Here is a 14,255-nt window from a genome sequence, read left to right as displayed (position 1 = left end):
TATGCTTGAGATAAATTAGCAAAATATTGTTTTCACAGGGATCTACAAGGATTTTTCAACAAGAACAACTTGTATTTATTTCTACTCCGGTAAAATAATGAATGTGTTATTAAACAGAGATCATAAATGATCCATAAACTGAGATAAAAAATGATCTATATAAACAAGTATACACAAGAATGTTTCTTTGACGAACAAAGAGAGAGAAATAGAAACATTAAAAGGAGAAAGTTTCCATATTGAACAGAGAGAGAATATGGAAACATAGAAGAAGAGTAACCATTAGAAATAGAAGTAAAGCTCAGGAAGACAGAGAAACAAAAATAGAGAGATTTAACTCTGATAGTTTCATGAGACCATATTTGACGCAATTACAACTTCTGTTTTATCTGTATATGTATGTTTCCCAATGCCTGTAATGAATTTCTAACAATGTCTATGATCGGAAAGTGTGTTAGAGTTTTTCATTTCCAAATGCATTTACCTAAAGATCACCAAGGATTTCTTGACTGGATTTTGTTCATATCCTTCTATTGTTGCCTTTGAAGTCCACTAGTCACCATTTACTAAATCGTTAAAAGAGAGATTTAAAATTTGATAAGTTTGAACCTTAGGACCTTATTTATAGATTCCATGGCTTAGCTTTATGTTTTCTTCCAAGCAGTGTCCTTACAATATTATTAATGAACACTGGTTAGCTACAGAAACTTAACCTTGTGAAGAATTTAAATTATTCTATACCTATTTTTAAATGTACTAATAATCTAAGTTACCTATGTGGTTCAGGTTTGGGTTTGGGTACAAAGGTTCAAGTTTGACGATACAGAAAAAGAAAATTTAGGCTGGATTCCTTTAGGTTATGTACATTAAAAAATAAAAAAATAAAAAATAGATAGATATAAACTTCAAAAACCACGAAATATAGCTGAAACCTAAAAAGCAAAGTAAATAAATATGTGCATGTTAATAACCACATACCACATATATTTATGTGATTTAAAGCCTAAATTTATGTTAATTTAGGAAATGTTAATAAATATAAATTCACACCTTAAAACCAAATAAATAATTAAATGTAACACATACTCTATAAGTAATATTGAATCCCAGTAAATATATGTAACCCGCATACAAATGTGTGGATGCTTAAAAGCTGCTAAAATGTAAAGCATGTGTTGTTGCTTTTCACATGAAGACTGCAAATATTACTTTCTACAGAAAAATGAAGCAAGTGTTACTCCAGGACTAAATGTAACAAAACCACACACTAATGATACTCTGAGACTTGCATAACAAGATAAACATGCCCAAATTAATAAGGATGCTCCCCTGCTAAAATAAAAATCATATCCTATAAGCAAGTTGTAATTAAATGCCCTAAAATCTGAATCACGTCCCCAAAATTTACCAGTATAAATAGTTACACTAAATATTAGTGTTAACAGCAATAACAAGGCAGGATGAAGTGTTGAAAACATGAAACCAATAAGCAAATTGATGATCTCAAACGAGCCAAGCGAACAGGCTTGGATGTCTGTACAGGAATTATAATGTGCCTACCACATTTTTCTTGGCTTCGTAACTGTAAATGGTGCTATTTCATGAAAAAAAAAGTGAAAATAAAAATTAAGATTATAGGAAAATAAGTGGCACCTGATTTTGCCGCAAGTTTGCCTTGGCATGCCACAGAGCATACCTGGATGAACCCAGGTGAACTCTAAAGAGCCCTGTCTCCACCCATGGTTGACTGTACTGGGTACAAACTGAGCCTGGATCCAGGGACTAATCTGAGTAAACTAGTAACAGTGCTAATAATCATTCAAGTTTCCTTCAATAACCAGTAAGCGAGACAATATTGCTTCAAGCCTATGGCCAGTAATAGAGCAGTGTCCTCCATGACAGAAAATGAACAATAAAGTTAACTTTGTTGTCTTTGAGAATATCTCCAAACCCAGCTATGCTAATGTTGCCTTCAGGAGGGAGATAATATTGCTTTTCGGGCCTACGCCCAGTAATAGAGCAATTTCCTCCATTGCAGAATATGAATAATAAAGTTTAACTTTGTTGTTTTCAAGAATATCCCCAACCCCAGCTATTAATTTTGCCTCGAGGCACCCTCTAGAATTGAGTTTATGGTAGAACTGAGTTGGGGGTTCCCACTTTATCACTTTCCTTGGTTTCTTCCCAAATATTTGTGACATGTAAAAATTAGAAATTTTAGGCTTAAGATTTTTCTGTTCCATTCGAGAAGTTGAAGAAACACTGAACACAGGGCATGCAGTAGAATTGGAAAAGTTCACAGATAAAGCTGATTCTCATAAGACCGCAAGAAAATAGACAGTTTCAGCTGATCATTTAGTATGCACAACGTATGATGCTTCAACATCTCTTCCAAACAGAGTGGGTGATTCGGGTGTTATATAACTCCAATAGAAACTAGACCAATAGATTGAATGTGTAAGTGAAAATTCAAAAAGAATGATGTGGCTCAATGAATGGAGATAGATACATTTTAGGTAAACCTTACCAAATGACTGTGGTATATAAGCAAACAAAGAAAGTCCCAATGCCACTGAAAGTTGGACTGTTCCTTAGATATGGATCACACTGGAAAAGCTGAATAAAAATTCATTATCAAGATGCCGATTTCAAAAAGACAAAGTCAATTTCAAAAAACACAAATCCTATCTATCTGGGATTGTTTATACAACAGACAGAAGATAGTAGTTTAACTATTTACCAGATGTATTATAAAAAGATACCAAGTTCAGATGATTAAAAAACATTTTGCCTGCTCTGTCTCTTCAGACCCAAAAACTCTACCTGATCTTGCAATGATAGATGCTACTCCATTTCAAAAGACGAATGCAACAGACCACTTATCTAATTATTATTGCTGACAGAGATCTTAAAGATCAGTTAAGGTTTTATTAAATTTAAAAGGCAATTATAAGATTTTTCAAAAATTCCTTGAAGATCAAATGAAAATAAAAGAAAAACTCGTTAAAATTGTTCCCCACCTGGTAGGCCAAGTCCACTAATACCTCGTGGTTTGCCCTCTGGCAAGATTCCCTGTAAGTACAATCAAGAAAACCTTTGTAGCCTATTTGTAAAAGAGAAATGAGAACACGTATTTACTAAGTGTCAATCAAATAAAAAGCTAGGAATCACAAGCAGAGAATTCGATCTCTTTAAGATGGATGACAAAAAAAGGATATGAAACTAATGAACAATGCACATAAAAGTCAAATGGAACAATATATATGAAACAGCATGAAAATATATCCTCAACCTTCAATAAAGAAACATGTTTAATTATTAACCAAATCTTAAAAGCTATCTGATAATGACAAATTGATGAAAAATAAATCATATAATCTTGAAATATGAAATGTGCTACCAATCCATATTCCAAAGAAAATATTTGTTGTTTTCAATTGAAATTACAAGAAAATTAGCCGTGTGAGTATTGTAAGTACTAAATGTACTTTAAGTTTAATTTCTATTCATGAGTAAGCACTGTAAACCAGTAAAAGAACATTTTAAACAGCTATACGTTAGATGGCAAAGAAAATGGAAAACAATGATGTAGTTTGTTTCCCTTGTAGACACTACAATTTAATTTGCAGTTTCTCATGGCATGGCTTGTTATTATCTTCAAATTTGTTCATTATGTTGGTTATGTTATCGTGTTGATGCATGTAAATGACTGTTTCTTTTAGGGATAAATAGATAAAGTCAAAATAGGTTAAGACATATAATATGTAAGTAGGAAGATATTTTCCACAGCAAGTCAAGTTGTGATATTGCTATCAGGATTTAACAACGTAGTTTTTGAGTCAAACTCATTGACCCATATTTCATGAGTAGTGATTCACAAGAATCCATCTCTCATAGGAATAATTGAACACTGCTCCTGAAATATGGGTCAATGAGTTCGACTCAAAAACTACATAGTTAAATCCTAATAGCAATATCACAATTTGACTTGCTGTGGAAAATATCTTCTACTTATCAACTAATGAGCTTAAGGGGCTTTCTAATGAATGGCTCATAAGGCACAACATTTGGCGAAGCTTTTGCAAATGGGATTGCAATTAGAGTGGGTTTAACCATGGAGGAAACTCCATAGTTAAGAGCGCTCAAGCTGGAGTAGTACTGGGATGGGTGACATCTCAGGAAGTCTTGGTGCTTCACCTCTGTAAGCATCACCTAGATCTGATGAGTCCTAAGTGTTCCATTTATTCTCATGAGAGATGGATTTGTGTGAATCCCTACACATGAAGTATGGATCAATGAGTTTGACTCAAAAACTACATAGTTAAATCCTGATAACATATAATAGGGTTAACCTAAAATTAAACAAATAAAAATAATTTCTTCCAATAAATTTTCCTTTCTATCCTATCCTAACATTACTAACAAAAAGGTAGCAATAGTGGAAAAACTATTGTTTATATGTGTGCTTGACCATTGACAAAATGGAATGATCCTATAATTGACATAAAAACTACTTAAAAGCTATGTTATTGGATCTGCCTGCAAATCAGTTGGATTCGGGTTTGGTTCGAATAGGATGCATGATCTAGCTTGATCTTACTGTGGATACAATCTACATTAGGAAGAATGGGGTTGGGTTCGTCTACGACTATGACGAACCCAAGTAGGATCTAGGCGAAACTAGAGAAAATTCATCAATTTTTAACCTCCTTTATTTTTCATTTTTCCACCTTTGACATTGTGTTTTTAAAAATTACGAAAGTACTTTGGAAAGTCTTCATTTGGACATGGTTCCAATGGCAGTGTCCCTCAACCTTGTTAGGGTGCTACTCCCAAACCCCTACCTTGACTCCACTAGGGACATTGCCCATAGATCCCCATGAAGCTATGAGATATGTTGTTAAAGCAAATTAATTTGGATACTTCCACTTTCCCACATGATACTTGAGTTCAAAAAGTGAGCACACTTTTAGTGCAAGTGGCATTAGCACTATTTCCATTCTTCAAATGTTTCTAGATCTTCTAATGTTAATGATGGTGATGGTGTTGATAATTTACATAATCGTCCTGATAAAAATTGATTATCATGATTATCAAGGTTGAAGAACTCGGACTCAGCAAAACTCGGCCAGTGTAATAGTTCACCCAGCTATTGTTCCAAAATTCCTCAATGTATCCCAGAAATCTTAAACAACAATTACATGCAATAGTTTTACAATTATCCAGCAATAAAACCAGCAAATACTCAAATGAACAGTCTCATAGATGTTATTGCATTATAATATTCAGCAATACAATATATAACACATTCCAATCTTAAATACAGTAACAACGGTAAGATTAACACAGCTGGAAAAAAACCTTTAACTGCAAATGTTAACTCTATCATGAATTCACCAAATAAGATAAATCAAGATTGCGTCGAATCCACCCAAGAAGACTGAAGGATTCTGTCCTTAGGTTCTGAAAATAAAAGCTGCAAGCTTCCAAATTTTATCCAAAAGAAATCTGAAATCAAACTCAATCCCAAGCATACTGAAATGACTCAAGCTTCCTTCTTTTAATGCCCAATGGAGTGACCTTTCAATTTCCTCTACCTATCCCTTTGTCTTGTTTCTTTTTTAAAATACTTTTTTTCCCACTTAAAGAGAATAATATGGCTTTATAAAGATAAAGTGACTTATTAATTTGCCTTTTAATTTTGAAGTCGCTTTTACTAAAACAATTTAATTTTCAAACATTAAAATAGAAAATCAATCGAACTCGGAAAACCATGAATGATAGCTCGTCGGAAAGATCTCAGCGAGATCCTCCAAGTCCAACACTAAAAAGCCAAAATTAAGGAACCCTGCTGATTTACTATAAATAGTAAGTATCTAGAAACCCCCATTGTATCACCTCAGATTGGTCTAAATCTGAAAGTGCCTAGGCCAAAACTCAGGTTGATCCCTATAAAGTCTCAGTTACCCCAAGCGACCAAGGTGAGAAGGGCTAACAATGCATCAAGTAATAATGGCTAGAAAAAGGGGACATTATAGTCCTCCCTTTCTAAAGATCGATTGCCCCCAAGCAATCTATATCTGCATATTGTGACCAAAATGATTGGACCCCATCTCAACCTCAAGGAAGCTTCTCCACCAAGCTATTGTGCTACTCAATCCCCCATATTAGCAATGCATCAATCATCCTAATACCTGGACCCCAAATCGCCCCATCTGTATGATCACTCAAATCATTTGCTATTATATACAAGAAAGTTCTCGATCCAATTGTGAACCTCACTCCAAATCACAAGCACCACTAAGGTCAAATGAAGGTGGGAGCTAAACATTATGCCAACCAGCTTCCTCAAACATTACCTACCACGAGAATGTTCCTCCCAAGACCCACAAAGAAAAGAGTCATTCACCTTCCCAACTATGTGTAATATCCTATCGGGCCATGCCCATAATAAATGGAATGTCCAAGATGTCCAACTGCCACAACACTAAGTTGTCGATTCAGGTTTGGGGATGGATTCGGGTTCAAGGTTTGGGTTCGTGGGTTCGGGCTAAAAAAAATTCCCATTTGGGTTCGTTTGTGGGTTCATGAGTGTGTGTGTGTGTGTGTGTATATATATATATATATACAAAGAAAAAAAAATGCATTATATATGCAAAAAAATAAGAGATTTCAAAGTAACTTAGGATATTTGTGTTGGAGCTTCAAAGAACTGATAAGGAAAATACAAAAGCCATAACTTATTCCAATATCATCAATAAAGGATTTGGTTTAGAACCTAATTCTCAGTGCATTGTAGAGTTTGATGTGAAGGTGCCTGGATTACTTGATGGTCCAATGAGTATATTAAGTTTTAACATATCTTTGCCATCTATGTGATTACCATAAACTTCTTCATAAACAATGTTCTACAGATAATGAAGAGAAAACAACTAGAAGGAAACATTTGAAAGGTTTGACTTGTGTTGACGACTCAAAGCTTGAGGAATTTTTCGCTAAAATTGCACTTGAAGAAGTTCAAAAAAAATCCGAATCAAGATCTATGCAATCTGATCCTTTTGGATTTGTATGCATCCCTTTATCATAGCACAAAATACATATTTTATCTATTGTAAGTTCCCCACCTCCTGGATTCGCCATGGGTCCATCTGGATTCGCTGTGGGTTCGGGTAGGGTCCTTCATTTGGACTGTGGGTCCACCTAGGTTCGTACCAACCCAGACCCGCAGTGAACCCGAGCACAAACCCGGACCCGGATCAAGGCAGCAAGGTCTGAACCCGATAACTTAGCCACAACACTGCCCCTCCAACATGTACCCCAAATTGGTGATTGTAATGGAGAAGCAAACAAGCAACATTGTTGGACATGGCTTCCTTTTTCATAAAGGGAAGTGTGTGATATTATATATTATAATTTATATAATATATTATTTTATAATAATTTTAATAATAATATATTATGAATTATGAATTATTATTAAATTTTATTTTAGGGACATTATATATATTCTTCTTAATTTAACTGTGACTATACTTCATAGAGTGATTATAGAATAAGCTATTTATATATTGTATACATACATATATATCTCATGTTATTAATATATATACGTACACACTAATGATTTTACCATTATAACTTATATAAATACTATAATACACACACACACACACACATATATATGTAAATTTATTAATATCCAACTAGAGACCAACAAAGGACCTAAGGGATTGCCAAGAAAAAAGCAACAAACCAATACAAAGTAGGAGTGTTAGAATTTGTGAAAACAAATAAAAACCAGAATCTTATGAAAGAAATAGATTAATCAACAAGAAATGAAATTGTCATAATAACATGAGAGTAATTTGTGATGTAAATGCTCTGAGGCATAATAGCACCAATATTTCCTAATGTGTTGTATGATATATTTGACATATATTTGAGATATGAAATACAAAGAGCTAGCCTGTTTTTAAAGGCATGAGCTAGTACAAGGCTTGGGCAAAGTTGAGACAAGTGTCTCAACTTGGAGGAAGTAGAGTCCTTATGGATTCATACAACTACCATCCACCTACAATCTAGAAGAGTGGTGTCCAAATTGGATTGAATCATATCTTGGGAGTAGTTGAGTCAAAAGGATGACTCAACAATATCCTCCAAATAAACAATTCCTCCTAATTTATGAGTTCAAAGCAGAGTGAGATGGAAAGGAACCATTTACTCGAACATCCTCCTCTGTTAAGTGCAACTTAGGGAGTACTATAACGCAATATATAGTTAATGCGTCCTAATAAAAAAGCCATGTTAGGTACCCATGTAAAACTTAAAACATGCAATCTCTCAGAAAGAGGAGAAAAAGGGAAAACCACATGGGAAAAACCCTCTCCCAAAAAGAGAGAACTAAAGAAACAAGATGCATAAATGGAAGGTATAATCAAGACCCCCTCATTATGACATACATCATGCATATACTATTAATAATTTTAAGAAAAAGAGATACATAATAGATACATGATAGCTCTTCTTCAATGTAGAATGTAGACCAGTGATAGATGTTGCAGGTTCAATGTAGAAATTGCACCATGATTGAAGAACAACATTCCTCCCTTTAGGAAGAAAGACATCCAAAGGTGCATCAATGAAGCCTCCCCAATCTAAAGGAAGCAACCTCAAAAAGTATGGAATCACTGGAATGTGCTCAAGTGTCCCCATGTCAAGGCTGAAAGAAGATGTCACGAACCAATCAAGATCAAGCCCAATAGAAGGAGGTGACAAACAAGGAACCAATGGTAAGTGATCCATGTGAGAATGTGTACTTAGGCACTCTGCTGAAAAAGACAAGTCAGGATCAACCGAAAATGAATTTGGAACATGTTGTGAAGACTCAAGAGTCTCCCCTGAAGATAAAGTGATCTCCTCCAATTGTTGCATTGAATCACTTGAACTCATGGCTATATGAATGCAAGCATTGTCAAAAATAATAATAGATGTAATATCGGTAGAAGGAAAAGGAATGGATGGCTCAAGAACTTGATCACATGTAAGAATACCCAAGTTCAAGTAACCAAAGTCCTCCTTAAGATGTGAATCAACACTAGAGGTATGATCAAAATATACAAAAGAATCACTTCATCATCAGGAACAAAGTCTACAAAGTACTATATTCGAGATCCATGATCAACCACTCCTGTAGCAATGATCTCTCTGCTCTCTAAGTCTCTAATAAGAACTAATTCAAGAGTAAATTCTACAATCCTTGTTGGCCCATTAGTGAGTTGATAAATGGAAAGGAGATTATGAGTTAGGTGGGGTACACACAACACATCTTTGAAGGTTCCCTCTACCTTATCGATTGTTCATTTCCCATTGCCCTTCAAAATAGGTGGTGCATGACAAGGCTCAAATTACAAATACAAAGACTTTGAAGATGCCATATGATGAGAAGCTACTGAATCTAGAAGCCATCTCCCTAAATCATGACTTGAAAACCTTTTCCCTTGTTATGTTTTCCCTTAGCAACATTGGAATGAGATGAAGATGAAATACTCAAGGTAGATTTATTTGATTTTTCTTAAGAATATTCTTGAGTTCATCAATGTCCTTCTTGTAGCAATGATGTTCTTCATGACCATTCGTTTTACAATATACGCAAGTAGGCTATTCCTTTTTAGATGATTCCTTGTGCAAGGAAGAAGATTCAAATTTTCTCTCTAACTTTTATGTTTATTCTTTTGTTTCTGTTTAGGATTCCCTGCTTCTTTCTATACCTTAAGCTCACTAGCAATTAATGCTTGTGACTTGGATGTCTTGATGATACCCATTTAAATTAGCTTTACTTCCTCTTGGATTAGAAGATTTGAAAATGCATCAAAAGTAGGATCAACATATGCAGTTCCAATAGAAACCCAATTGGTATGAAAGGTAGAAACAAATACATAATACTTGGGACCAAGCTTGGATAACACGTTGAGAATCAACTATATGTCTTCCTTAATTATCTTGCAGTCCTTTAGCTATGTTTTAAAGTGTTTAATCTTGGAGATGTGGTCTTGGATGTTCTTGAAGCTTTTTGGATCAAGATTCATCAAATCATTATCGATTTGATGACCCTTAATCTTGTCAGTTTTACCAAACAAAGTTTCAAGAGCATCGCAAGCCTCTTTAGGTGTCTTAAATGATCCCAAATAAAATTGTAAATCAAAACAGACTAATGAACAAATGTAGCCAAGAGCTTTCTCACGATTGATCTCTCATGCTTGATGAGCATTAGCATCAGTAGGTGCAATAATAGTCTTGTGCAAACTTTTTCCCTTAGATAACTCCAAACTGATTTTTTCCATGATTCATAATATTGTTTTTTTGATAGGTAATGGGTCGAGGTCTAGATTAATTATTTGTTGAGCTTTATTATTATTATTATTGATACTATTATTATTATTACATGTTAAGCTCAAGTAGACTTGAACCCAAGACCTCCCACATGAGAGGCTCACAAGTAATCGTTGTGTTGTAGGCTCTTGCCTTTTCCATGATTCATAGTTATATGGAATTAGGAGTTCAATTTGTGATTTCCCCATTTGTACTACAAGAAAGAACCAATGCAACTAAAACAACCCAAAATCACCCTCCCAAATTTACTAGATCAGAAATCACCCCCCAAGATGCAATGATTTGACACTTTATAATTTAGTGCATGTACAATTGCACTTGCAAAAATGGATCAAAGTGGGCTTCTTATTTTGATGATTACAGCTGAAAATTTGAAGCTATAGAAGACTCAAACATATGGAACACAAGATCACTCAAGGATCTTATCAATTACAAGGACCAAATTAGGTCCTAGAAGACCATATTCTGATAGTGCAATGTCCACTTATAATTTCTCGAGAATGATACTATATCTGAAAAGTACACAAAAAATCATGCACTTCCAAAAAAACGGCATTGCAAAATGCGTCCGTATGAGCCCAAATGAAGCGCAGAAAGTTGCAAAATTTAGGATTAGACAGGTACAGTCATAAAAACCTACAATTTTGGATTAATGTCTGCATCTAGAACCCAAAACTATTTCCACCATTGCAAAATTTAAAATATTCTACCCCAAATCAAAAAGAAACTGCATCAAATTTGGAGTCAAGATGACCAATTTCTGGTGATTCAAAGTTAGATTACCAAATTTAAAATGCAAATGAAGAAGGGTGAACCAGTAAAACAGTGGATTAGACTTGATGGGAAAATGACCGTCATGGCAAAGCAAAATAAGTCACTGCAACAGTCACATGGACATCAAATCTAACATATAGGGTCGGCGGCATTGTGCAAAATGTTTAGTCCCACATTCATTGAGCAAGTGGTTTTTAAGAACTTTATAATGACTAGCGCCCAACTTTGAAATAAATGATGTTGGTGGTCTTTTTCGCGTGTGCATGTGGGTGTCTTTTTCACGTGTTACTCAGCTCTAAATTGAGCGGCTTCTCTAAAATCGAAGGCCCTTTCACCAAGACTTGCATGTGGCTTGTGCTTTCCAACATGGGGCTAATTTTTTTAATTTTTCAAACACCTACTGCCTTGGCTTGTGTGCCAAAGCTATAGGCAAGCAAATTTTTGCGACAGAGAGCTTCAAACACCAAAATAGGTCGAATTATATATGAAAATTCATCTCTCGAGCCTTCTGGAAGAAATGGCAGGGTTTGTTTGGCCTAAAAACACTATGTTTTGCGTGTTGTTCTTCAAATCTAAGCTACAAATACAAGCTTGTAAGTTATGCAAATTAACTCCTTTTTGGATGAACGAAGTCCTCATGAACACCCCGCCCTATTGCTTCTGAACACAATGGAATTGTCAGAAATTCTCTAGTAATCCCCCAGAGTATTACAATCACCAAATCAATAATTACAACATATATGCAAAACAAATAAGTGATTTTCCCTATTTTAGGGGCGTGTGTTGTTTGTGGGTTGCAAAGGCTTTGTAGCCTCATGGATGCTATAAAACTCTTTCATTCATTCATTCATAAATCCTTTTTGATTCTCTAGTTCGTATTAAAATGCAAGAGAAGAGCATACAAGATTTTCCAAGACCTCTTATAAAATCTAATCTTTCAATAACTACTCTGATACCATGTTAGAATTTGTGAAAACAAATAAAAACTAGAATCTAATGAAAGAAATAGATTAATCAACAGGAAAAGAAATTGTCATAGTAACATCAGAAATTTTTCTGATGTAAATGCTCAGAGGCATAACAACACCAATATTTCCTAATGTGTTCTATGATATATTTGATATATATATCTAAGATATGAAATACAAGGAGCTAGCCTATTTATATAGGCATGAGCGAGTAGAAGGTTTGGACAAGGTTGAGAGAATTATCTCAATTTGGAGAAAGTAGAGTCCTTATGGAATCAAACACCTACCATCCACCTACAATCTAGAAGGGTAGGGTCCAAATTGGACTAAACCATATCAGGAAAATAGTTGAGTCAAAAGGATGACTCAACAATATCCTCCTGATAATAATTTCAAAATAAACAATTCCTCCTAATTTATGAGTTCACATAAGTAAACTTAATAGAAGGGTCAAATGGAAAAGAACCATTTACTCTAACAAGGAGCACCGAGCAATGTCCAGAAGAAACAAACAACCAACCAAAAAGCCAACACAAAACCAAGCAACAAACAAAGCGACCAAAGCCAGTGGGGGTTGTTGAACATGGTAACCCCGCCCACTAGCTGGTGTGATCCGCACAAAAAAAGTCAAGCATCGACGGATGGGTCGCAGTAGAGGATATCCCAAGTTGTCTCTCAGCATTCCTGACAACTCTAGAGGAGGAAAGTCGCTAATAAATGAAAGATCCACAATGTCTCACTGCTCTCAGAGGCATATGTTGGGGGTCCATCTCACGCTTCATACCTTGAGTGGGGAAAACCACAACGAAGGAGGTGATGAGTAGGTTGGATTGGGATCTCTGAGTAAGGAGCCGCTGCAAGATGTGGTCCTAGTGTCTCTGCATCTCTTGAAGATGGAGCGAAAGGCATCTTTGGTCAATGTATGTGAAGAAAGTTGCGAGGGACTCTACCTCATGAAACAAGCAGTAGAATCTCCCTTTGATCTCAAAGTATGTGGGGCAATGAACAATGAAGTGAGTCTTGGTCTCAGGAACGCCCAACTAACAAAGTTGACAAATTCTATTGTCTATGTCCAAATGGTGGCTAGACTGAATCTAAAGCTAGTGGAAGCCCACCCTGAAAGAACCGACAGAGATGCAGAGAGCGTGAGACCAAGTATGGGAAGGTATGTGGGGCACACAATGACCCCATCTTGCAGCTCAATAAAATGCTTAGTGTAGTACACCATCTTAAGATGGAGTCCCCCAAGGGGATTGGTTTAGGCAGTCCGGATGTGTGTGTGTGTGCGCACGCGTGTGTATGTATGTATGTATACATACATACACACACACACACACACATAGACCATGCTAGTATAATGTTATCAACAGCAACTTATTGATTGCTGCCAACAATAAGTATGTTCCAATTCATTCCTCAACTCTTCATTGAGAAGAATATTACATATCCTTTCCTAATTCATGTCTTCCATATAAAGAGTTTCAACATAATTTATATAATTTTTATTTCCACTCTAATATCTTTCTTACAATACAAAATCAAATCTCTCATACATACTAATACCCCACTTCATCACCTAAATTGTTATGCTTCTTATATGTTGCAAATCCAATAGCTACTTCCTTTGGATGCCAAGAGACACCTCCCCTAACAGATTGGTTTGCTTATATGGAATACACCCTTTTGTAATTAATGGTCATTAGTTATTTATAACTGCTGCCAACTGTGCTGATTAACATCCTTTTGCTTATATCTAAAACCTGTTCATTTAGCAATTCTTGTTCAGCTTTTCTTATGTACCGATGATACAAGATTGATATGTTGATTCCTTACTAGAGAGGATTATATCTCATCTTGCCTCAAATAAAAATCAGATACTCCTAAGCCAATAGTATTTTGTCACTCATTGTTGACGTATCACTTCACATACTCATGGTAATAATTATTTCTTAGTTATTATTCCTCAAGTCTAGCATAAGATATCCCTGAAAATTATTATTATTTTACTAAGTTACCGATTCGGATGCGGATTCCGAAGCGGATACCAGATGCAGGGATTTTTTTTTTAAGGATGCGGATGCGAGAGGAAATGTATATATATATATATATATATTATAATATTAA

At 35.2% G+C, this 14,255-nt stretch overlaps 1 protein-coding gene across 2 annotated transcripts in view; it reads right to left on the bottom strand.

Moving 5' to 3' along the window:
* Positions 1 to 14,255, bottom strand: part of LOC149569014 (uncharacterized) — a 299,791-nt gene that overhangs the window by 88,600 nt on the left and 196,936 nt on the right. For both annotated transcript variants that reach the window (XM_089821826.1, XM_089821825.1), the window contains one exon: positions 3,021 to 3,072. In XM_089821826.1, coding sequence (XP_089677952.1) covers positions 3,021 to 3,072 — 52 coding nt within the window. The remainder of the gene's footprint in view (positions 1 to 3,020; positions 3,073 to 14,255) is intronic.

Source organism: Cupressus sempervirens, chromosome 3 (assembly GCF_028749045.1).
Source record: "Cupressus sempervirens isolate cs-2001-9-10 chromosome 3, ASM2874904v1, whole genome shotgun sequence".
NCBI lineage: Eukaryota > Viridiplantae > Streptophyta > Pinopsida > Cupressales > Cupressaceae > Cupressus > Cupressus sempervirens.
This window is presented reverse-complemented; position numbering and strand designations above follow the sequence as displayed.